The 27,078-nt window shown below is 37.5% G+C and overlaps 1 protein-coding gene and 1 long non-coding RNA gene across 2 annotated transcripts in view; one reads left to right on the plus strand and one right to left on the minus strand.

The window, feature by feature from the left end:
* The window catches only part of LOC116038096, a 50,189-nt gene extending 46,048 nt beyond the window's left edge, over positions 1-4,141 (minus strand). The window contains exon 1 of the long non-coding RNA XR_004102016.1: positions 4,061-4,141. This is a non-coding gene — a long non-coding RNA (uncharacterized LOC116038096). The remainder of the gene's footprint in view (positions 1-4,060) is intronic.
* cfh (complement factor H) overlaps positions 1-24,154 on the plus strand; it is a 120,735-nt gene extending 96,581 nt beyond the window's left edge. Inside the window, exons 24-29 of the mRNA XM_031282290.2 lie at positions 17,303-17,485; positions 19,835-20,023; positions 20,123-20,311; positions 20,433-20,615; positions 22,483-22,662; positions 23,818-24,154. Of these exons, the coding sequence (XP_031138150.1) occupies positions 17,303-17,485; positions 19,835-20,023; positions 20,123-20,311; positions 20,433-20,615; positions 22,483-22,662; positions 23,818-24,008 (1,115 nt within the window). The 3' untranslated portion in view covers positions 24,009-24,154. The remainder of the gene's footprint in view (positions 1-17,302; positions 17,486-19,834; positions 20,024-20,122; positions 20,312-20,432; positions 20,616-22,482; positions 22,663-23,817) is intronic.
* The last annotated feature ends 2,924 nt before the right edge of the window (positions 24,155-27,078 follow it).

The raw sequence follows: 27,078 nt of genomic DNA on the forward strand, positions 1-27,078 counted from the left end.
TCAATCAAACTATATTTGTGTATAGCACCTTTTATTTAAAAAGTCATGCAACACAAAGTGCTTCAAATTATAAAAATGGAGACAATGAGACAGACAGTTATGGGACAAACTTACAGAGAGCTTTATTTCTGGAAATCTTTATTAAATGAAATTATCAGTAATCTTAAACAATGTAAATCCTAGGTAGGTGGGTGGTGGATAAGGGAGTGAATAAAGAAGCTTGAGCATCGATATCTCCACGAAGTACTTGCACGTTTTGGCTTTGGTAATTATTTTTCTAAGTGGATTAAAGTTTTGTATAATAACTCGGTCGCATCAGTATTAACTAACAATATTATATCCGAACCTTTCGAACTTTCGAGAGGTACACGTCAAGGTTGTCCCCTTTCACCTCTTTTGTTTGTGTTGGCAATTGAGCCCTTGGCTATTGCCATTAGGAGTAATCAGAATATTACCGGCATTAAATTATTTATTAATTATTTGCGGATGATATTGTGATTTTTTTATCCCACTTAGAACAGTCACTACATCACTTGTTTAGTACCATTACTTCTTTTAGTAAGCTTTCCGGTTACAAAATTAATGAAGGCAAATCTGCTATTCTTTTCCTTAAGCATTCTGAAAGAGTAAATCCCCCAGTTCAAACACCATTCAAAATAGTTAGAGATAGCTTCACTTTTCTTGGTATTAGAATTACCCCAAAAATTGACGATTTAGTAGAGGCAAATTATACTCCAGTAATAGAGTCGGTTTCTGAATCTATTAATAGATGGTCCATGCTACCAATTTCCATGATAGGGCGTATCAATATACTTAAAATGAATGTTCTTCCGAAATTTCTCTACCTCTTTCATTCCATTCCTCTTGGTCCTCCTACTCATTTTTTCTCAAAGAAGAAAGGCATGTTTTGTAATTGTATTTGGAACAACAGACGGGCTAGACTTCGCTTATCTTTGCTTTATCTCCCCTATGATAGAGGAGGCTTGAAACTCCCAAACCTCCAATGGTATTATTGGGCTGCCCAACTTACTACTGCCTCTTGTTGGTTCTTGCAAGAAACGCCACGTTCCTGGATGAGTTTGGAAAGAAGCATGACATCCCCTCTACCACTCAATTCGTATTTATATTCAGCTAACTTAAAAGGATTAAAGACATTAACACAGAATCCCTTTGTTAAAAACTCGATTATGGTATGGTATGAGGTTCATAAACATACTGGTGAGTTACCTGTGTTATCTCAATTTACACCAATCTGGGGTAACAGCGCTTTTACACCTGGCAAACATGATATCAGCTTCAAAATTTGGGCAAACAAAGGCCTAAGTAAAATTGCTGATTTATTTAACAATAACATTCTCATGTCAGGCAAAAGTATGATATCCAACCACAAATTTTTTTTTAAATTCCTGCAGATAAGAAGTTATATATTTAAGATACAGAAATCTTTATCTCTACCTACTCTTAGCTGTATAGAAGAAATAGCGACAAATCAACACCCTAAGAGGGGATTGACGTCAAGTTTTTATGCAATAATCATGGATGGATCAAAGGTTTCCTCAGAGAGTAAGAGACTGGCATGGGGTGAGGATTTAAACTCTGCAATCTCAACTGAGGATTGGCAGAAGATTTGCTTAAAATCTCAAACACAAACAATAAATACCCATTTTAAATTACTTCAATATAAGTGGATAATGAGAACCATAGCCAAATATTGGAAATCCACTAACAAACCAAGTGTTAATGTCTGGCTTGCAGGACTGTCAGACTGTCTTGCACTGGAAAAACTCACTTTTACGTTAAAGGGTAAACGTCTCGTCTTTGACAATATGTGGAGATCCTTTATGGTGTTCTTAGAGGGGAGGAAAGCATTGGAGGCATGCTCTCCGTGTGTGTCAACCATCAACAAATGAGTATTGCTATGTATCTAGTATGCGTCTGTTTGTCTTTGCTTAGTTTTATTTGATGTGCTTTTCTCTTCGGGACAACATCGGGATAAGTTAACATTTGGACCACCGGTGATTTTTTGAAGGATGAATTATGCTGACTTACTGTGTCAAATATCGCATGTTACAGCCCTGTCATGTTTATGTTTGTTTTATTGAAGATGAGCCTTACTGTGACAGTTCTGATTTGCACCTGTATTATTTGTTGTAGTGTGATTATTTTCTGAAAATTAATAAACACACTTGTTGAAAAAATAAATAAATAAAGAAGCTTGGAGAGCTATTATGACTGACTGGCCTGTTAACAATTAGCTAGCCAGTTACTGTAGTTCAACCACCAGCCCTCTAAGTAGTCAGTGTCATGATTAAGGTTTTAGTTCAATGCTGAAATAAAGTCTCAACTGTATCCAAGGGTGTACCTTTAGTTTGAGAAGTGGGAGGGACACAAAACAAGGGGTGTGGCGGTCCTCCGCCAAAAAAACGTTTTCTATTTGAATCCCATTTCCTGCATTTCTACATAAGTTTACGGACTGTGGTGATAGAAAATTCAGGAAGTAATTCAGTTCATAATGATAAATTCTTCCAGAAACAATAGTACTAAACTAAGAAAAAAACGTCTTACTTTCTTTGTTCATTATAGGTGCTGTTCACCGAGACTTCTAAATAAAATAATGTCAAACAAATTTGAAAGTGGGGGGGGGTCCCAAACTATAGTTTGAAAAGTGGAGGGGACATGTCCCCCCTGTCCCGAGTGGAAATTACGCCCTAGACTGTATCACCCAACACGTTTGCAGTGCTTTACAGTCATTCCTGCTATTAACAAAATGCTATTTGTCCTTTGTCTCTTGCAGAACCCTGTATGAATGTGAATGAAGACGTCTATAGACAACATAACATTACTTTAAAATCTAGTGACAGTACATTTTTCACTCATGATGAAATAGTTGAGTTCAGGTGTGCCAGAGGAGTACCAGTTGGTGCAGTGGCAATGCGTCAGAGGTGTAATGGTGGTGTGATTCTCCTGCCTACCTGCCAGTGAGAGTCATCTGAAAGTAATCTACAGAGCATGCAGAGTTATCCTCCACTTTAACTGTGAACATTATAATAAAACATACTTGATCTCTGTCTCTGTTCTGTCTCCACATATGTAGCCTTCCATGTTATGAGTAAAACTCCACATTTCTTTGTTTGAAGATTATTTTTGGGGCTTCTGGGCCTTTATTTGATAGGACAGATGAAGACAGGAAAGGTGGTAGAAAGAGGGGGGGGATGACATGCAGCAAAGGGGCCAACTCGGGGGCGGACTCGAACCTGGGCCGCTGCAGTGAGGACTGAGCCTAGGTACATGGGGCACATGCTTAACCAGGTGAGCGACCCCTCAACATTTCTTTTTCAAGTATAAAGCTATATCATTATTATCATTTTCTTTTTAAAAAGTCATGACCTGAAGTAAATTGTTTATGTTTAGTGCCAAATAGAAATTGTAATACTAACATTTAATAAAGATGGGGAATATGGTAACTTTTACCTGCTTAATAAGCAGAATGTACTGTATGTTGTCATGCTTCTGTTACATTTAGAGGTGTTTCTAAAGAGCTGCAACTTGGGAGCAAACAAGTGCATTTAAAAATTGTAAAAGCGTCAGAAATAAAAGGTAAATGCATAGATTTCTGTCAAATAAGGTAGCACAGACTCATTGCCTTTACTGTTCGTTCGTTCGTTCGTCTCCCCCCCCAAAAAAAAATGCCCATTCTGAGCCAGGAAAAACCCTGACATAGATAAACAACATCAGGCTACATAAATAAAAAGACACATAACATAACATAACATAACACGTACATAACAAACACAACAACACAACATTTAATACAGAACACACAGAACGGTTTCTTATGGCACCGTATAAAAAATGCAGTCTAGCTGAGGACTCCTTGCCTCATTTCAGAGAAATATCTCTTCTAAACTTCTTAGATGGTTTCCAATCACTGTTTAAAGCGTATAGAGTTGAAATTATATATACAAATTCTTTAGTTTTTTCTTCATTTCACAACCCCTCAGATTTATCTTGTGATACTGTAGAGAACATGATGTCCTGCACTTTATGTGTAATTATCTACATAAACCAACTGAAGACAGACCCTCAAAATGCACAAAAGTAGGAATAAGAGCCGAGTGGACCCCCACACCTGCGTGTGAACGTAATTATAAACTGATTAATGCAATGTATTGGTTATATCACACTGACTAGTGGAAATTGGTGCTAACAGATAATGTGCTTCATTTCCCAACAAATGCAGCAATACCATGTAAACTGACACTGCCGCCACTCGAGGGAACCAGGTATGAATCTGTTTCCAGAAATCGTTTTTTACCTGGTGAGACACTGAGAGTCATTTGTGGAGAGAAGTACGGGATTTCTAACAATCAGGAAGTAGTAACTATGTGCAAAGAGGACGGAGAGTGGACTATCAGACCAGTATGCACAGGTACAACCATAGACAGACTGTGAGATTGTTGTTCTCTACTGTGTGTGTGTGTGGTTCATTAACCTGTGATGATGATTATCAATCTTTAATACTGAAGATACACAAGTCTGTCTCTTATTCTACAGGTTGTGTGCAGCAATGAAAGACCGCAACATGTGTATTCCTGGGATGTCAGTTACTGGAGAAATCAACCAAAAATGGGTGAGACTAAAAGATATAGCTGTGAGACAGGCTACAAGAGCAAAGATGGTGCTACCCAGGCCACATGCACCAGAAATGGATGGACACCAAATCCACTCTGTCAAGGTATTATGAAGTTATTCTCGTATATATAGCTATCAATGTTGATATCCATATATTTGAAAGTGAGGAAGAAGCTGTTGGTCCAGTTAGGATCGATCTTTCTTACTCTAATGGCTATTTTTCACCAAAAAAGTCCTAGGAACTAAACACTAACTAAATCAGGAAATAAAAGTCCCTTTTTCAACTAGGGAGTCTTTAATGTTTTTTAGGCCAAGGGCCCCTTAGCTGAAAGAGAGACAGAGCAGGGACCCCCTACTATATTGTACAAAATTGAGTTATACTTATTATACTGGGTCAGATGGATGAAAATGAATGGATATTCATATATAATTTATAAATGTGGAAGGTACAGTGAATCCTTTCTGTGACTGGCTCCCATAGTGGCTACCTTACCTTGATTAGTAAAATAAATTCTCAATGTTGTGTAAGTTCTATGTTTTTTATACGAATAGGCTGATTTGTTGTATTCATGTTAATGTATACACATATATATTTATTTATATATATAGTATTCTTCTTTGCCCCGTGTTACACCCTTCCACCAAGTTTCATAAAAGGTTTTAAGCTTTTCACAAACAAAGGCTGGTGGGCAGAGGCCAAATGTAATGACGACGTGTTGTCTGGACTTCAGCAATGCGTTGGTAATTTCTCTTTATTGTAAGTTACTAAGTTGTAACAGGGCATAAAGTAAACCAAAAAATCTATTTCAAGCTGTACATAATTACTAGAAATGGGTGAGACTACAATATATTGGTGTAAGACAGGCTACGAGAGCACAGATGGTGCTACCTGGGCCTCATGCAACAGAGATGGATGGACACCAAATCCACTCTGTCAAGGTTTTGAAGTTAACTTTATGTCTTAAGTTACTGTCATAAGGAGTTACTTTTGTGTCTGTATTTTAAAAGTAGGGAAAAAGCTTAGAAAATGGAAATAGAATTTGAAGACTCCACAGCCTTTCCTGTGATCAAGTGGCAAAAAATAAAAGGAAAAGGAAACCCGTAGATCATAACATTTCTGGTAATTCCTACTGTCCACTCTCCAAACAATGGCAAAGAGTTTAAAAGCTCAAAGAGAAGAGGGGCTAAGGGGACGACCCTGTTAAAACAACTTTGCTTGAAAATGAATTTTTCTTTAATATTTTCACCATTTTTCAGATGGCCATTTTCCATTAATTATTAAGGTGAATTGGCATAATATGATATTGCTGTTGTCAGACGTTCAAATTATATTTTACCATTGGTCCTCATCGATGCTTTTTAGTGTGATTTACTGTTGTTAGTTTTAATGACCTGCATTTAATTACATATTCACAATTTTAAATGGCCAGGTTTCCTGGTCAGACCCCATGTATGTTCCCATTCCTATGTGCTCATTAGATTGTGATATACTGTCTAGGAGATCAATATATTTATTCATCATACAGTTTTAGGATTTGTTTCTACAAAGAATTAGAAATCATTGAACAGCGAAAAAAAACGTACTAAATTAAGACCAAAGATGTATAAGTAAGTATGTTTTCAAATTTAAAAGGTATATCTCATGTAAATGTATCTTTACCATGTCTTCCGTTCTAGAATCACATCCTTCTTCAGTGGATACAAATATAGGCCTACAGAAGATAATATTATATTCATAAATATATATTTATATTTATTTTCTGACTGATTTACTGATTTGTATTTATTTTTTAGGTTGACATTTTTGATTGCTAAATATTGTGTGATGTAAGCATTTTCCGCAGCCCTCACCCACAAAGGTGTGCCAATATATGTGAAACCTTTTAAACTGTGCTACAATCTAATACCTCAACCTCTACCTTATTTGTACCAATATATATAGTTTTAGAGAGTGTAGGCTGTGGGAGTCCACCACCTCTCACAGATGGAGACATCAAGTACACCGTGAAAAGTAATTACAGCCATCAAGAAAGGGTTGAATTCATGTGTCAAAATTACTACACCATGGAGGGTGGGCCTCACAGAACCTGCATCAATGGTGAATGGATTGGACAGATTAAATGCCTCAGTAAGTTACAACTTCTTTCACATTTTTCATGTTGCATTTGTTGAGCATTTTGCATACAGTATGTAAAACAATGTATTTGGTTTCTGGTGTTTGCATGTAGCCACTTGATTTAAACATTACATAATAAAGATAGACAAGAACTAAATAATAATTAACAGGCAACAGTGGGTCTTAAATTATGCTGACCGTAGAACTGAACACAGCCCTACAAAGCTTATATAATATATATATATATATCGAAAAATAGCCTTTTTGAAGGAAAATTTTAAGTGTAATCACGATGCAGATAAAAACAGGTAAAGTCCATTATCTTAGCAAAGTAGCAGGAACAGTAGACTAACATCTCAGCTTCTGACTCTAGTGAAATTCATGTGATGTGATATGAGTAAACAACCTTTAAATCACATATTTAAATTGTAGATTATTGATTTCAATACAATTTAAATAAAACACAAATACATCTGATCCCTAAAACTATGGACTGTAAATGATCTAAATAATAATTTTCCTTTAAAATAGGACAAGAGAGGTGAAAGAACACATTTGTTTTGTAGATACTGTGTCTTCCTCTGAAGATTGTTTAGAGGCAGAGTGCAGTATCTGCATTTCTTTTAGGTCACAGATCAGAAATAAAAGGTAAATGCATACATTTCTGTCAAATAAGGTCAATCATGCACACTGTTGTGTGTAGTCCCCCCCCCCCAAAGGCACATTCTGAGCCAGGAAAAACCCTGACAAAGATAAACAACATCAGGTTACATAAATAAAAAGTACATAACAAACACAACAACACAAAATGTAATACAGAACAACGTGTGTGATAAAACCAACGTCAAATAACAAGGAAGTTAGGAGAGTGAATTAAATCAGCAATAGCTTAAAAAGCAGCATAGGGAATAAAAAGACAGATCAGGAGGTGACTTGACAGAAGCCAAGCAGCCTCAGACTTCGCTAACAGCAGTAGAAGAGCATGTTACTGATTACATTTAGGAAGACCTATTCAGTTTTTAAGCTCTAAATATATTTTGCATTCAAGAATAGTATTAATTATACATGGAGTTTGATGTGAAGTAATTTCCCATTATTACAGTTCTGTTTATGTGTTATCTCTTGCAGAACCCTGTACTGTGGATAGAGAGCTCATGAACAGATATAATATTGCCTTCAGATATGGTCATTCTGATAAGCTGTATATTGCCCATGATGATACTATCGAGTTCACTTGTACTAAAGGAAGACATACCGGCACATTGTCCATGCGTACGAAGTGTATTGATGGTGTGGTGAACCTGCCCACTTGCCAGTAAAGGTTTTTAGTTAACTGGATGTGATAAACATGTTCTGACTGGACAAACATGTAAATGATTAACAAGAAGTACAGTTGTTAACTGATCTTCTGGGCCTACTGCAACAGTTTAAATAAAACATACATGTTCTCATGTTTTTTTCTTCATATGTATTGTTTTATTAAAGCATTTAGTTAAGTAGATCAGACACTACTTTGTATGTATTAGTCAGGCCTGCAATGCTGTTAAGCACATTTGCATTTAGCGAATTTATTTTTCATACTCTTAATAAAACATTTGAATAAATAAGGGATGAGGTATGCAGTATAGCAGGTACTAAATAAATAGTATTCTCCCCGATACACACAACTGTAACAGGGTTGAAAAGTAACCAAGGACATTTACTGTTTGAAGGTACTTGTACTTTACTTGAGTATTTCCATTTTATGCTACTTTACACCTTTACTCCTACTACATTTCAGAGCAAAATATTTTTTACTCCACTACAGTTGACAGATGAGAGCTAGTTACTTTTCAGATGATAATTTTACATTTAAAAAAAGGAATGATAACCTTATGTAAAACAACATATTGTTAAAGATTGAACCACTGGTTCCTGACCTTTTTTTTTCTCTTGTGGCAGCGTATAAAAAAATGCAGTCTAGCTGAGGACTACTTGCCTCATTTCAGAGAAATTTCTCTTCTAAACTTCTTAGATGGTTACCTCTCAATCACTGTTTAAAGCCCCTCAGATTTATCTTGTGATACTGTAGAGGGGCCCCACCCCAAGGTTTGGAAACACTGAAGTAAACTACCAACATAAAGTAGATCAAAATTGCTCCACCTCGATGATTTCAGATGCAGGATTTAAATGTAATGGACATGTTGCATTGGTAAGGATATGTGTACATTATCCCCCACTAGTATGTATGCAGTGTGCTTTTAAAGTCATTCCTCCCATTAACAAAATGTGTCCATTATATCCTGCACGATAAATACTGATATCATGAGGAAACATAATAGTGCATTCAAATTGAGCCATGACCAAAAGCCCATATTAAGTCCATAGTAATGAACCTGAGATCAGGTGTACCAAAGGAAGACCCACTGAGCCACCCATTGATTGTGTGGGTGTTCTGATGGTGTGATGACCCTGTCCTCTTGCCAGTAAAAGCTTCAGTTGACTGGAAGTGACATGAGCTGGTTGGACAAACGTGAATGATTAACCAGAGGGAAAATATATTGTATTGTTGTGTATTGTAGTGATGTTATCTGTAACAATTCTAATAAAAAAGAAATGTATTTTGGCCCTAAAGCACTCAGTGCTTTATAAATCAACAGTAGTATTTTAAAATAACTTATTTCACAAACGGGAAGCCAGTTAAAATATCTGAGAACTGGAGTGATGTGATCTCTCCTGGTCTTTAGAGGACTTCTAAGAGACATTTAAAAACAAGACTACAGTAGTCAAGCCTGTTAAAGATGGCATGGACAAGTTTTTCTAAATCTAGCTAAGACATAAGTCCTTTAATGCTTGATACAGTCTTACTGTAAGGTGATACTAGGCTGATTTTGTATCTCATCTTAATGTGGATGTTAAAATGAAGGTCTGAGTCCATGACTACACCAAGATTTACAGCATTGTTTGTGGTTTTTAATGATAGCCTGGTGGTCAAATGTTCTATTATTTTCTATATGTATCTGTGTGTGTGTGTGTGTGTGTGTGTGTGTGTGTGTGTGTGTGTGTGTGTGTGTGTGTGTGTGTGTGTGCATGCGTGCGAGCGTGCATGCGTGCGTGTGGGTTGGCAGCTGTGCGTGTGTTCATGCTTGCGTGTGTGTGTGTGTGTGTGTGTGTGTGTGTGTGTGTGTGTGTGTGTGTGAGTGTGTGTGTGTGTTGGTGGGGGTGTGAGACTGTTTCACTGTAAACGTCATTTCTACTGCACAGACAGACTTCAATCTGACTAACTCTAAGAGGAAAAACATTACCTCAGCCTCAAAGAGTGTAGTTCCTAAATACAGCGGTTCCTGGATCTTCACAATGAGACTCTTTCACCTTCTTTGGCTTTTTATCCTGTTACTGAACAGTGATTCATCTTTACAACAGAATGGTAAGCATGTCAGATTTTAGGTCCATTTTCTCTGTTGTTTTACTGCAGTTAGAAAACAACACTCATGCATACATTACATACATACTTTTTTGTCAGTTGATGCTAGGGGCCTAAGACACCAGCTTAAAAAGAAAATCTATGTTACCAATTTCTATGAACGCCATGTCTATAATGCATCATAAACACATTTATAAGACATAATTATTTCATAAGGCTTTGTAAAAAATGTTTTTTAATTTGTAGAATCATGACAACTTCTAACAAGGTTTATAAAGTATTGTAAGTGGTGGACATTATGTATTATAAGTTAATGCTTTATACCTCCATGCCAAAGTGACAACAGTGTTTAAAAGAAGAGTCTGAGTCCTGGGTTACAGAACACATCATAATGACTACCATAACTTTAGCCAGTTATAGAGAACTGTTCTGATGTATCATAACTGATTATAAATACTTAGTTTTCTGAAATGGAATGTCTTATAAACCAATAATACACTATAGCATGAATGGGAGCTTTAAGCAAAGTGACATCACTGTATAAGGTTATTGTTATTGTATAATACAACATATTAATGAGGACTTATTTTTTATATTTTTATGGGGTTTACAGTGTTGAATTTAAAAGATGAATAAAACATGATATGGTGTCAATTTACACATTACCATTATACGTCACATGAAGCTAACGCCCACAGGAGACAATGTACAATACTCTATCAGCAACACCGTCATCGAATACAAACACAGCAAAAAATAAATACATAAAAAAGAATATATATACCTAGAAATAATAACAATATTGAAATAATGATGAGGACTTAATGAGCAGTATTTGCTGGCTGCAAGTTAGGACAAAAATTGATTCCAAATGATTATCAAAGCCATGTCAAGTCTTTATTTCCCAAAGCAGACAACTTCTCATTTTAATTTAAACAGGCAATGGCCCCATCACACCAAACACAGTGGCTAATGGCACAAGACTGGGCTAGTATAGAGCATTGGTTAATCTCCCAGGACAGGTGTTAATGTGCCTGATCGCGATATCCAAGAGTACAAAGAACATGATGTCCTGCTTTATAGGTTGATACATTTGAAAGTTTTTTTGTTATCCACTTTATTTATTTTTTATCATATTTTTGCTTCCAGCCCAACAGTGCCCAGTGCTTCATGTGGACAGTAATGTCCAGGTGAATGGGGACCCAGAGGAAGCGACCTATGGCAATGTAGTTCGGTTCAGCTGCAAGTCCAACAGTGACGTCCTGTCAGATCCTGAGTCAGCAATTCAATTCAATTCAATTTTATTTATAGTATCAAATCATAACAAGAGTTATCTCGAGACACTTTACAGATAGAGTAGGTCTAGACCAAACTCTGTAGTTTACGAAGCCCCAACTATTACAGTGGTTGCCTCAAGAGCAAGCATTAGCAGTAGCTATTGCGACAGTGGCAAGGAAAAACTCCCTTTTTTGTTAGGAAGAAACCTCGGACAGACCCAGGCTCTTGGTAGGCGGTGTCTGACGGCACCAGTTGGGGGAGTGGTGAATGGTGGCAATAATAGTCATAATAAAGATAGTGAAGCAGTGATCACAATGGTAGTCGTAGTAGTTCATGTCATAGTAGGGCACAGCAGGGCGTTACGGGGTGTAGTGTGGCACAGCAGCCAGGGTGGACGCGGTTGGACGCGGCAGGACGCAGTCGGACACTGCGGGGAATCGCAGAGCGTAGCAGGGTGTAGTAAGTCCATAGCGTCAGCTGCACCCAGGACCCCGGTGTAGGTGCCACCCAATTCCAAGGCGATGTTCTGGGTGAAGAAGAAGCAAAGGGACTCCGGGGAGAAAACTCCCCAGAGCTAGGTTAGTAACAGGCATTTCTGGGACTAAGATGCACACAAAAGGAGACAAGTGAAAAGAGAGAAGAGGGAGCAGCTCATTGTGTCCTTGGAAGGAGCTTCCCACAGCAGTCTAGAGTTATAATAGCATAACTAAGAGAGGCAGGCTAAAGAGAGGGGCCCTGGACCGGGCTCGTACTCTCCCCTGCCGGAACGGGCTTGTACTTCCTGCCTCCCTCTACTCTACTATGCTGCAACTCCTCACTCCCTAACTATAAGCTTTATCAAAGATGATGGTTTTCAGTTTATTCTTAAATGTGGCGACGGTGTCAGCCCCCCGAACCCAAGTTGGGAGCTGGTTCCACAGGAGAGGAGCCTGATAGCTGAAGGCTCTGGCTCCCATTCTACTTTTAGAGACTCTAGGAACCACAAGTAGCTCTGAGTTCTGGGAGCGCAGTGCTCTAGTGGGACAATAAGGTACTAAGAGCTCTTCTATGTATGATGGTGCTTGACCATTTAGTGCTTTGTAGGTCAGGAGAAGGATTTTAAATTCAATCCTGGATTTTACAGGAAGCCAATGTAGAGAAGCTAGTACAGGAGAAATGTGATCTCTTTTGTTAGTTCTTGTCAGAACACGTGCTGCAGCATTCTGGATCAGCTGGAGGGTCTTGAGGGACTTATTTGAGCAGCCTGATAGTAAAGAATTACAGTAGTCCAGCCGGGAAGTAACGAATGCATGGACTAGTTTTTCAGCATCGTTTTGCGAGAGGATGTTCCTGATTTTGGCAATGTTACGAAGATGGAAAAAGGCTGTTCTAGAGGTTTGTTTTAAGTGGGTGTTAAAGGATAGATCCTGGTCAAAAATGATTCCTAGATTTCTGACAGTAGTGCTGGAGGCCAGGGCAATACCATCTAGGGTAGCTATATCTTTAGATAATGAAGTTCGGTGGTGCTTGGGTCCCAGCACAATAACTTCCGTTTTGTTTGAGTTTAACATCAGAAAATTGTGGGTCATCCAGGATTTTATATCTTTAATGCACGCTTGAAGTTTAGCTAACTGACCGCTTTCGTCGGGCTTAATTGACAGATATAATTGGGTGTCGTCTGCGTAACAGTGAAAGTTAATTGAGTGTTTCCTAATAATATTGCCTAGAGGAAGCATATATAAAGAGAATAGAATTGGTCCAAGCACTGAGCCTTGAGGAACGCCATGGCTAACTTTAGCGTATTTGGATGGTTTATTGTTAATATTAACAAATTGGGATCGCTCAGAGAAGTAGGACTTAAACCAGTTTAGTGCGATTCCTTTAATGCCAACTAAATGTTCCAGTCTCTGTAAGAGGATGGTATGGTCAATAGTGTCGAATGCAGCACTAAGATCTAATAAGACAAGTATGGAGACAAGTCCTTTGTCAGCAGCAGTTAGAAGGTCGTTAGTGATTTTCACCAGTGCCGTCTCTGTGCTATGATGCTTTCTAAATCCTGACTGAAAGTCTTCAAATAGACTATTTCTATGCAGAAAGTCACACAATTGATTAGCGACTACCTTCTCAAGGATTTTGGAGAGAAACGGGAGGTTAGATATAGGTCTATAGTTGGCTAAGACCTCAGGGTCGAGGGTGGGTTTTTTCAGAATAGGTTTTATCACAGCTACTTTAAAAGACTGCGGTACGTGACCCGTTAATAAGGACATATTGATCGTATCTAGTAATGTGGTATTGACCACGGGTAGTGCTTCTTTAAGTAGCCTCGTTGGAATGGGGTCTAAGAGACAGGTAGTTGGCTTAGCTGAAGAGACCCTTAACATTAATTGTTGGAGGTCTAAAGGATAAAAGCCGTCTAAATAAGTATCAGGTCTTATCGTTCTCTCTAGCCCTCCTGCGCCCAATGGTGAGCCGTTAGAAGCTGTGGGCAGAAGGTGATGAATTTTTTCTCTAATTGTTATAATTTTATCATTAAAAAAGGTCATGAAGTCATCACTGCTCAGAGCTATAGGAATAGATGGCTCAACAGAGCTATGACTCTTTGTCAGCCTGGCTACAGTGCTGAAAAGAAACCTTGGGTTGTTCTTATTTTCTTCTATTAGTATTGAGTAATAGTCTGATCTGGCATTTCTGAGGGCCCTCCTATAATGTTTTAGACTATCTTGCCAATCCACACGAGATTCTTCCAGTTTGCTGGAACGCCATTTACTTTCAAGTTTTCATGAGATTTGCTTTAATTTACGAGTTTGGGAGTTATACCAAGGTGCTAATTTCCTTTCCTTCATCATCTTCTTTTTGAGAGGAGCAACAGAGTCTAAAGTAGTCCGTAGGCAGGCCGTAGCAGCGTCTACAAAGTTATCAAGTTGGGAGGGACTAAAGTTAACATAACGGTCCTCTGTTATATTAAGGCATGACATTGAGTTAAGTGCTGTTCCTGATCTTCCTTAAATTTAGCTATAGCACTGTCAGATAAGCATCTAGTGTAGAAACTTTTATTTAATTTCGTATAGTCTGGTAGTAGGAATTCGAAAGTTATTAAAAAATGGTCTGATAATAAAGGATTCTGCGGAAATACTATTAAATCGTCAATTTTGATGCCATATTCTAGCACAAGGTCGAGGGTGTGGTTAAAACAGTGCGTGGCCTTATGCACCCTCTGACTGAAACCAATAGAATCTAGCAGTGAATTGAAAGCAGTACTAAGGCTATTGCTGTCAACGTCCACATGGATATTAAAATCACCTACAATAAGTACTTTGTCTGATTGAAGGACTACGCCTGATAAAAACTCTGAGAATTCAGATAAAAACTCAGAATATGGACCTGGTGCTCGGTAAACAACAACGAATATAATTGGCTGTACTTTTTTCCATGTTGGGTGTTGAAGATTAAGAACATGGCTTTCAAACGAATTATAATTTAGTTTAGGTTTAGGATTAATTAACAGGCTCGAGTCAAATATGGCTGCAACTCCCCCTCCTCGGCCTGAGCCTCGTGGAATTTGGGTATTATTATGACTGGGAGGAGTGGCTTCGTTTAAACTAACATATTCGTCATGGCCCAGCCAGGTTTCGGTGAGGCAGAATAAATCAATGTGGTTATCTGATATCAATTCGTTTACCAATAATGCTTTCGATGACAGAGATCTAATATTTAATAGTCCACATTTGATTTTCCTATTCTGTTCTATCGTTGCAGTGGTTGTTTTAATTCCAATTAGGTTGTTTAGTATAGCACCTCTTTTGTTAGCGTTTGGTTTAAACGGTCTCAGTCGGGGGACAGACACGGTGGTTATGGGATTATGAATGGGTGATTGCTCTGAAGGGAGCACAGAGGGGCGTGTAGCGCTGTATCTCTGATTATTGACTTTGGGAGAGTGTGTCTGGTCAGTGTGCTTGTGGGAGTGTTTACGGGATGTAAACAGTCAATCAGAGGTCTGGGTATGCAGGGTGTGGTGCAAATTTCCACGTAGCATCTGGCTTCCGTGTGTATTGGGATGAATCCCATCCCTGCTGAACAGGGAGCCATGTTCCCAAAACAGATTGAAGTTGTCAATAAAACCTATCTTGTGAATGCTGCATGTGAGCTGGAGCCAGGTGTTAAGGGAGAGTAGTCTACTAAAGAGGCATGATCCGCGACCTAGAGATGGAAGTGGGCCCGAAATAAAAACCGACTTCCCAGTGCTTTTTAAAGCCTCAATGAGAGTGGTAAAGTCTCGCCTTGTGCGCTCACACTCCTGAATCCGAGTGGACATGTCGTTATGTCCACAATGGACCACGATGCGTTTGATAGAGGTCGGAAATGAGGGTATCAGGTCCATAACTTTAGCCAGGATGTCTGCAACTTTGGCTCCGGGAAAACAGTGTGTGACAGCATTATGAAACCTATCTAGTGATGGAGTCCCCAATAATTACTGTGGTTAGGGGGAAGAGCGGACGAGGAGTGGGGGGGTGTGGATAGCCGGTGACGGGAGCAAAACAGTCAGTGTCGGAAGATTGCTTACCGTTCGGTTGTGGAGATTGTTTTTGAGGAACGTTGTCATTTGGCCGATCCAGGCAGTGTAGGCCACCGGACCGTCTGACTACCGCATCCCTCAGAAGCTTTCGCCGCGCGGTAGCAATCGTCTTCCGTGACGACGACTGGTCAGTCTGCTTTGAAGCGGGGCGAGCCCGGTGAGCCGCATTGGCCGCCACCGGCTCCGACTCCGACAAGGCATTGAAGCGGTTGGAGAGGCTGAGCGGTTGGAGAGGCTGAAGAGCAGAGTTGTATTGTGATGAAAATGGAGAGTGGAGTGGCCAACCTCCAAAATGCATAGGTGCATGCATACATGTATAAAACACCATAGCAACCAATCACCTGGCAACTCATTAGTAACACCAAACACAAGCACTAACCACGTCATGACCACCATGTAGTCTAACATCATACCAACCAACAGAGTTAATGGCTGCAGCTGATGCAGAAGTTTCTGTTGACACCACTATAGCGTCAGTAGTTGTCGAACTGGACGGTATATTTTCAGTTGAAGAAAAACAAACCAATGCATTTAAAGCTATTATTGGAAAAGAAATATGTCTTTGCCCGTTCTTCCATCAGGATTTGGCAAAAGCTTGAAAAATGACTTCTGAATGTTTAAATTAGGCACGTATTTTTATTCTCGAATGAAGTTCATCAGTACTGATCATTTGCCTTTTCGTGAAAATTGGTAATAATATTAATGCTTGTGTGTATTATTCAACAGAGATTAAATGTACAGTACCTCCGATTGAAAATGGTCATGTGCCTCATCGCTATATCCAAGAGTACAAAGAACATGATGTCCTGCACTTTATGTGTAATTATCTACATAGACCAACTGAAGACAGACCCTCAAAATGCACAAAAGTAGGAATAAGAGCCGAGTGGACCCCCACACCTGCGTGTGAACGTAAGTATAAACTGATTAATGCAATGTATTGATTATATCACACTGACTAGTGGAAATTGGTGCTAACAGATAATGTGCTTCATTTCCCAACAAATGCAGCAATAAAATGTAAACTGCCACTGCCGCCACTCGAGGGAACCAGGTATGAATCTGTTTCCAGAAATCGGTTTTTACCTGGTGAGACACTGAGAGTCATTTGTGGAGAGAAGTACGGGATTTCTAACAATCAGGAAGTAGTAACTATGTGCAAAGAGGACGGAGAGTGGACTATCAGACCAGTATGCACAGGTACAACCATAGACAGACTGTGAGATTGTTGTTCTCTACTGTGTGTGTATGGTTCATTAACCTGTGATGATGATTATCAATCTTTAATACTGAAGATACACAAGTCTGTCTCTTATTCTAGAGGTCGTATGCAGCAATGAAAGACCGCAACATGTGTATTCCTGGGATGTCAGTTACTGGAGAAATCAACCAAAAATGGGTGAGACTAAAAGATATAGGTGTGAGAGAGGCTACATGAGCAAAGATGGTGCTACCCAGGCCACATGCACCAGAAATGGATGGACACCAAATCCACTCTGTCAAGGTATTATGAAGTTATTCTCGTATATATAGCTATCAATGTTGATATCCATATATTTGAAAGTGAGGAAGAAGCTGTTGGTCCAGTTAGGATCGATCTTTCTTACTCTAATGGCTATTTTTCACCAAAAAAGTCCTAGGAACTAAACTCTAACTAAATCAGGAAATAAAAGTCCCTTTTTCAACTAGGGGGTCTTTAATGTTTTTTAGGCCAAGGGCCCCTTAGCTGAAAGAGAGACAGAGCAGGGACCCCCTACTATATTGTACAAAATTGAGTTATACTTATTATACTGGGTCAGATGGATGAAAATGAATGGATATTCATATATAATTTATAAATGTGGAAGGTACAGCGAATCCTTTCTGTGAATGGCTCCCATAGTGGCTACCTTACCTTGATTAGTAAAATAAATTCTCAATGTTGTGTAAGTTCTATGTTTTTTATACGAATAGGCTGATTTGTTGTATTCATGTTAATGTATACACATATATATTTTGTAAACTTTCAAATTTAATAATATGTCGCCCCCTATTGTATATATAGTATATAGTATATAGTATTCTTCTTTGCCCTGTGTTACACCCTTCCACCAAGTTTCATAAAAGGTTTTAAGCTTTTCACAAACAAAGGCTGGTGGGCAGAGGCCAAATGTAATGACGACGTGTTGTCTGGACTTCAGCAATGCGTTGCTAATTTCTCTTTATTGTAAGTTACTAAGTTGTAACAGGGCATAAAGTAAACCAAAAAATCTATTTCAAGCTGTACATAATTACTAGAAATGGGTGAGACTACAATATATTGGTGTAAGACAGGCTACGAGAGCACAGATGGTGCTACCTGGGCCTCATGCAACAGAGATGGATGGACACCAAATCCACTCTGTCAAGGTTTTGAAGTTAACTTTATGTCTTAAGTTACTGTCATAAGGAGTTACTTTTGTGTCTGTATTTTAAAAGTAGGGAAAAAGCTTAGAAAATGGAAATAGAATTTGAAGACTCCACAGCCTTTCCTGTGATCAAGTGGCAAAAAATAAAAGGAAAAGGAAACCCGTAGATCATAACATTTCTGGTAATTCCTACTGTCCACTCTCCAAACAATGGCAAAGAGTTTAAAAGCTCAAAGAGAAGAGGGGCTAAGGGGACGACCCTGTTAAAACAACTTTGCTTGAAAATTAATTTTTCTTTAATATTTTCACCATTTTTCAGATGGCCATTTTCCATTAATTATTAAGGTGAATTGGCATAATATGATATTGCTGTTGTCAGACGTTCAAATTATATTTTACCATTGGTCCTTATCGATGCTTTTTAGTGTGATTTACTGTTGTTAGTTTTAATGACCTGCATTTAATTACATATTCATAATTTTAAATGGCCAGGTTTCCTGGTCAGACCCCATGTATGTTCCCATTCCTATGTGCTCATTAGATTGTGATATACTGTCTAGGAGATCAATATATTTATTCATCATACAGTTTTAGGATTTGTTTCTACAAAGTATTAGAAATCATTGAACAGCGAAAAAAACGTACTAAATTAAGTCCAAAGACGAATAAGTAAGTATGTTTTCAAATTTAAAAGGTATATCTCATGTAAATGTATCTTTACCATGTCTTCCGTTCTAGAATCACATCCTTCTTCAAGATAATATTATATTCATAAATATATATTTATATTTATTTTCTGACTGATTTACTGATTTGTATTTATTTTTTAGGTTGACATTTTTGATTGCTAAATATTGTGTGATGTAAGCATTTTCCGCAGCCCTCACCCACAAAGGTGTGCAGTATGTAAAACAATGTATTTGGTTTCTGGGGTTTGCATGTAGCCACTTGATTTAAACATTACATAATAAAGATAGACAAGAACTAAATAATAATTAACAGGCAACAGTGGGTCTTAAATTATGCTGACCGTAGAACTGAACACAGCCCTACAAAGCTTATATATATATATATATATATATATATATATATATATATATATATATATATATATATATATATATATATATATATATATATATATGCTTTGTAGGGCTGTGTTCAGTTAATGGCTGCAGCTGATGCAGAAGTTTCTGTTGACACCACTATAGCGTCAGTAGTTGACGAACTGGACGGTATATTTTCAGTTGAAGAAAAACAAACCAATGCATTTAAAGCTATTATTGGAAAAGAAATATGTCTTTGCCCGTTCTTCCATCAGGATTTGGCAAAAGCTTGAAAAATGACTTCTGAATGTTTAAATTAGGCACGTATTTTTATTCTCGAATGAAGTTCATCACTACTGATCATTTGCCTTTTTGTGAAAATTGGTAATAATATTAATGCTTGTGTGTATTATTCAACAGAGATTAAATGTACAGTACCTCCGATTGAAAATGGTCATGTGCCTGATCGCTACAGAGAGTACGAGTACAGAGAACATGATGTCCTGCACTTTATGTGTAATCATCTACATAAACCAACTGAAGACAGACCCTCAAAATGCACAAAAGTAGGAATAAGAGCCGAGTGGACCCCCACACCTGCGTGTGAACGTAAGTATAAACTGATTAATGCAATGTATTGATTATATCACACTGACTAGTGGAAATTGGTGCTAACAGATAATGTGCTTCATTTCCCAACAAATGCAGCAATAAAATGTAAACTGCCACTGCCGCCACTCGAGGGAACCAGGTATGAATCTGTTTCCAGAAATCGGTTTTTACCTGGTGAGACACTGAGAGTCATTTGTGGAGAGAAGTACGGGATTTCTAACAATCAGGAAGTAGTAACTATGTGCAAAGAGGACGGAGAGTGGACTATCAGACCAGTATGCACAGGTACAACCATAGACAGACTGTGAGATTGTTGTTCTCTACTGTGTGTGTATGGTTCATTAACCTGTGATGATGATTATCAATCTTTAATACTGAAGATACACAAGTCTGTCTCTTATTCTAGAGGTCGTATGCAGCAATGAAAGACCGCAACATGTGTATTCCTGGGATGTCAGTTACTGGAGAAATCAACCAAAAATGGGTGAGACTAAAAGATATAGGTGTGAGACAGGCTACATGAGCAAAGATGGTGCTACCCAGGCCACATGCACCAGAAATGGATGGACACCAAATCCACTCTGTCAAGGTATTATGAAGTTATTCTCGTATATATAGCTATCAATGTTGATATCCATATATTTGAAAGTGAGGAAGAAGCTGTTGGTCCAGTTAGGATCGATCTTTCTTACTCTAATGGCTATTTTTCACCAAAAAAGTCCTAGGAACTAAACTCTAACTAAATCAGGAAATAAAAGTCCCTTTTTCAACTAGGGGGTCTTTAATGTTTTTTAGGCCAAGGGCCCCTTAGCTGAAAGAGAGACAGAGCAGGGACCCCCTACTATATTGTACAAAATTGAGTTATACTTATTATACTGGGTCAGATGGATGAAAATGAATGGATATTCATATATAATTTATAAATGTGGAAGGTACAGCGAATCCTTTCTGTGAATGGCTCCCATAGTGGCTACCTTACCTTGATTAGTAAAATAAATTCTCAATGTTGTGTAAGTTCTATGTTTTTTATACGAATAGGCTGATTTGTTGTATTCATGTTAATGTATACACATATATATTTTGTAAACTTTCAAATTTAATAATATGTCGCCCCCTATTGTATATATAGTATATAGTATATAGTATTCTTCTTTGCCCCGTGTTACACCCTTCCACCAAGTTTCATAAAAGGTTTTAAGCTTTTCACAAACAAAGGCTGGTGGGCAGAGGCCAAATGTAATGACGACGTGTTGTCTGGACTTCAGCAATGCGTTGGTAATTTCTCTTTATTGTAAGTTACTAAGTTGTAACAGGGCATAAAGTAAACCAAAAAATCTATTTCAAGCTGTACATAATTACTAGAAATGGGTGAGACTACAATATATTGGTGTAAGACAGGCTACGAGAGCACAGATGGTGCTACCTGGGCCTCATGCAACAGAGATGGATGGACACCAAATCCACTCTGTCAAGGTTTTGAAGTTAACTTTATGTCTTAAGTTACTGTCATAAGGAGTTACTTTTGTGTCTGTATTTTAAAAGTAGGGAAAAAGCTTAGAAAATGGAAATAGAATTTGAAGACTCCACAGCCTTTCCTGTGATCAAGTGGCAAAAAATAAAAGGAAACCCGTAGATCATAACATTTCTGGTAATTCCTACTGTCCACTCTCCAAACAATGGCAAAGAGTTTAAAAGCTCAAAGAGAAGAGGGGCTAAGGGGACGACCCTGTTAAAACAACTTTGCTTGAAAATTAATTTTTCTTTAATATTTTCACCATTTTTCAGATGGCCATTTTCCATTAATTATTAAGGTGAATTGGCATAATATGATATTGCTGTTGTCAGACGTTCAAATTATATTTTACCATTGGTCCTTATCGATGCTTTTTAGTGTGATTTACTGTTGTTAGTTTTAATGACCTGCATTTAATTACATATTCACAATTTTAAATGGCCAGGTTTCCTGGTCAGACCCCATGTATGTTCCCATTCCTATGTGCTCATTAGATTGTGATATACTGTCTAGGAGATCAATAAATATCTAATATCTAATAAAAAGTATTAGAAATCATTGAACAGCGAAAAAAACGTACTAAATTAAGTCCAAAGACGTATAAGTAAGTATGTTTTCAAATTTAAAAGGTATATCTCATGTAAATGTATCTTTACCATGTCTTCCGTTCTAGAATCACATCCTTCTTCAGTGGATACAAATATAGGCCTACAGAACATAATATTATATTCATAAATATATATTTATATTTATTTTCTGACTGATTTACTGATTTGTATTTATTTTTTAGGTTGACATTTTTGATTGCTAAATATTGTGTGATGTAAGCATTTTCCGCAGCCCTCACCCACAAAGGTGTGCCAATATATGTGAAACCTTTTAAACTGTGCTACAATCTAATACCTCAACCTCTACCTTATTTGTACCAATATATATTTTTTAGAGCTTGTAGGCTGTGGGAGTCCACCACCTCTCACAGATGGAGACATCAAGTACACCGTGAAAAGTAATTACAGCCATCAAGAAAGGGTTGAATTCATGTGTCAAAATTACTACACCATGGAGGGTGGGCCTCACAGAACCTGCATCAATGGTGAATGGATTGGACAGATCAAATGCCTCAGTAAGTTACAACTTCTTTCACATTTTTCATGTTGCATTTGTTGAGCATTTTGCATACAGTATGTAAAACAATGTATTTGGTTTCTAGGGTTTGCATGTAGCCACTTGATTTAAACATTACATAATAAAGATAGACAAGAACTAAATAATAATTAACAGGCAACAGTGGGTCTTAAATTATGCTGACCGTAGAACTGAACACAGCCCTACAAAGCTTATATATATATATATATATATATATATATATATATATATATCGAAAAATAGCCTTTTTGAAGGAACATTTTAAGTGTAATCACGATGCAGACAAAAACAGGTAAAGTCCATTATCTTAGCAAAGTAGCAGGAACAGTAGACTAACATCTCAGCTTCTGACTCTAGTGAAATTCATGTGACGTGATATGAGTAAACAACCTTTAAATCACATATTTAAATTGTAGATTATTGATTTCAATACAATTTAAATGAAACACAAATACATCTGATCCCTAAAACTATGGACTGTAAATGATCTAAATAATAATTTTCCTTTAAAATAGGACAAGAGAGGTGAAAGAACACATTTGTTTTGTAGATACTGTGTCTTCCTCTGAAGATTGTTTAGAGGCAGAGTGCAGTATCTGCATTTCTTTTAGGTCACAGATCAGAAATAAAAGGTAAATGCATACATTTCTGTCAAATAAGATAGCACAGACTCATTGCCTTTACTGTACGCCGACCGATCATGTACACTGTTGTGTGTAGTCTCTCCCCAAAGGCACATTCTGAGCCAGGAAAAACCCTGACAAAGATAAACAACATCAGGTTACATAAATAAAAAGTACATAACAAACACAACAACACAAAATGTTATACAGAACAATGTGTGTGATAAAACCAACGTCAAATAACAAGGAAGTTAGGAGAGTGAATTAAATCAGCAATAGCTTAAAAAGCAGCATAGGGAATAAAAAGACAGATCAGGAGGTGACTTGACAGAAGCCAAGCAGCCTCAGACTTTGCTAACAGCAGTAGAAGAGCATGTTACTGATTACATTTAGGAAGACCTATTCAGTTTTTAAGCTCTAAATATATTTTGCATTCAAGAATAGTATTAATTATACATGGAGTTTGATGTGAAGTAATTAAAGTTATGTTTATCTGTTATCTCTTGCAGAACCCTGTACTGTGGATAGAGAGCTCATGAACAGATATAATATTGCCTTCAAATATCATCATGACGATAAGCTGTATTCACCCCATGATGATACTATCGAGTTCACTTGTACTAAAGGAAGACATACCGGCACATTGTCCATGCGTCCGAAGTGTATTGATGGTGTGATGAACCTGCCCACTTGCCAGTAAAGGTTTTTAGTTAACTGGATGTGATAAACATGATCTGACTGGACAAACATGTAAATGATTAACAAGAAGTACAGTTGTTAACTGATCTTCTGGGCCTACTGCAACAGTTTAAATAAAACATACATGTTCTCATGTTTTTTTCTTCATATGTATTGTTTTATTAAAGCATTTAGTTAAGTAGATCAGACACTACTTTGTATGTATTAGTCAGGCCTGCAATGCTCTTCAGCACATTTGCATTTAGCAAATTTATTTTTCATACTCTTAATAAAACATTTGAATAAATAAGGGATGAGGTATGCAGTATAGCAGGTACTAAATAAATAGTATTCTCCCCGATACACACAACTGTAACAGGGTTGAAAAGTAACCAAGGACATTTACTGTTTGAAGGTACTTGTACTTTACTTGAGTATTTCCATTTTATGCTACTTTACACCTTTACTCCTACTACATTTCAGAGAAAAATATTTTTTACTCCACGACAGTTGACAGATGAGAGCTAGTTACTTTTCAGATGATAATTTTACATTTAAAAAAAAGGAATGATAACCTTATGTAAAACAACATATTGTTAAAGATTGAACCACTGGTTCCTGACCTTTTTTTTCTTTTGTGGCAGCGTATAAAAAAATGCAGTCTAGCTGAGGACTCCTTGTCTCATTTCAGAGAAATTTCTCTTCTAAACTTCTTAGATGGTTACCTCTCAATCACTGTTTAAAGCCCCTCAGATTTATCTTGTGATACTGTAGAGGGGCCCCACCCCAAGGTTTGGAAACACTGAAGTAAACTACCAACATAAAGTAGATCAAAATAGCTCCACCTCAATGATTTCAGATGCAGGATTTAAATGTAATGGACATGTTGCATTGGTAAGGATATCTGTACATTTTCCCCCACTAGTATGTATGCAGTGTGCTTTTAAAGTCATTCCTCCCATTAACAAAATGTGTCCATTATATCCTGCACAATAAATACTGATATCATGAGGAAACATAATAGTGCATTCAAATTGAGCCATGACCAGAAGCCCATATTAAGCCCATAGTAATGAACCTGAGATCAGGTGTACCAAAGGAAGACCCACTGAGCCACCCATTGATTGTGTGGGTGTTCTGATGGTGTGATGACCCTGTCCTCTTGCCAGTAAAAGCTTCAGTTGACTGGAAGTGACATGAGCTGGCTGGACAAACATGTGAATGATTAACCAGAGGGAAAATATATTGTATTGTTGTGTATTCTAGTGATGTTATCTGTAACAATTCTAATAAAAAAGAAATGTATTTTGACCCTAAAGCACTCAGTGCTTTATAAATCAACAGTAGTATTTTAAAATAACTTATTTCACAAACAGGAAGCCAGTTAAAATATCTGAGAACTGGAGTGATGTGATCTCTCTGGTCTTTAGAGGACTTCTAAGAGACATTTAAAAACAAGACTACAGTAGTCAAGCCTGTTAAAGATGGCATGGACAAGTTTTTCTAAATCTAGCTGAGACATAAGTCCTTTAATGCTTGATACAGTCTTACTGTAAGGTGATACTAGGCTGATTTTGTATCTCATCTTAATGTGGATGTTAAAATGAAGGTCTGAGTCCATGACTACACCAAGATTTACAGCGTTGTTTGTGGTCTTTAATGATAGCCTGGTGGTCAAATGTTCTATTATTTTCTATTTTATAAACATTCCTGACCCTGATTCCTTGACCCAAGTAAATCCATGTCTGAAAGCTGAAATTAATAAATACTAAATTAAACCAATATTGGAAAATGCTGTTTGGATTTATTTACATTTCTAATCTCATTCCTTGTTTTGGGAAACTGTGTAAATACGTGTGTGTGTGTGTGTGTGTGTGTGTGTGTGTGTGTGTGTGTGTGTGTGTGTGTGTGCGTGCGTGCATGCGTTTGTGCGTGCGTGCGTGCGAGCGTGCATGCGTGTGGGTTGACAGCCGTGTGTGTGTTCATGCTTGCGTGTGTGTGGGTGTGTGTGTGTGTGTGTGTGTGTGTGTGTGTGTGTGTGTGTTGGTGGGGGTGTGAGACTGTTTCACTGTAAACGTCATTTCTACTGCACAGACAGACTTCAATCTGACTAACTCTAAGAGGAAAAACATTACCTCAGCCTCAAAGAGTGTAGTTCCTAAATACAGCGGTTCCTGGATCTTCACAATGAGACTCTTTCACCTTCTTTGGCTTTTTATCCTGTTACTGAACAGTGATTCATCTTTACAACAGAATGGTAAGCATGTCAGATTTTAGGTCCATTTTCTCTGTTGTTTTACTGCAGTTAGAAAACAACATGCATGCATACATTACATACATACTTTTTTGTCAGTTGATGCTAGGGGCCTAAGACACCAGCTTAAAAAGAAAATCTATGTTACCAATTTCTATGAATGCCATGTCTATAATGCATCATAAACACATTTAGAAGACATAATTATTTCATAAGGCTGTGTAAAAAATGTTTTTTAATTTGTAGAATCATGACAATTTCTAACAAGGTTTATAAAGTATTGTAAGTGGTGGACATTATGTATTATAAGTTAATGCTTTATACCTCCATGCCAAAGTGACAACAGTGTTTAAAAGAAGAGTCTGAGTCCTGGGTTACAGAACACATCATAATGACTACCATAACTTTAGCCAGTTATAGAGAACTGTTCTGATGTATCATAACTGATTATAAATACTTAGTTTTCTGAAATGGAATGTCTTATAAACCAATAATACACTATAGCATGAATGGGAGCTTTAAGCAAAGTGACATCACTGTATAAGGTTATTGTTATTGTATAATACAACACATTAATGAGGACTTATTTTTTATATTTTTATGGGGTTTACAGTGTTGAATTTAAATGATGAATAAAACATGATATGGTGTCAATTTACACATTACCATTATACGTCACATGAAGCTAACGCCCACAGGAGACAATGAACAATACTCTATCAGCAACACCGTCATCGAATACAAACACAGCAAAAAATAAATACATAAAAAAGAATATATATACCTAGAAATAATAACAATATTGAAATAATGATGAGGACTTAATGAGCAGTATTTG

This window comes from Sander lucioperca, chromosome 11, assembly GCF_008315115.2.
Source record: "Sander lucioperca isolate FBNREF2018 chromosome 11, SLUC_FBN_1.2, whole genome shotgun sequence".
Classification (NCBI taxonomy): Eukaryota; Metazoa; Chordata; class Actinopteri; order Perciformes; family Percidae; genus Sander; species Sander lucioperca.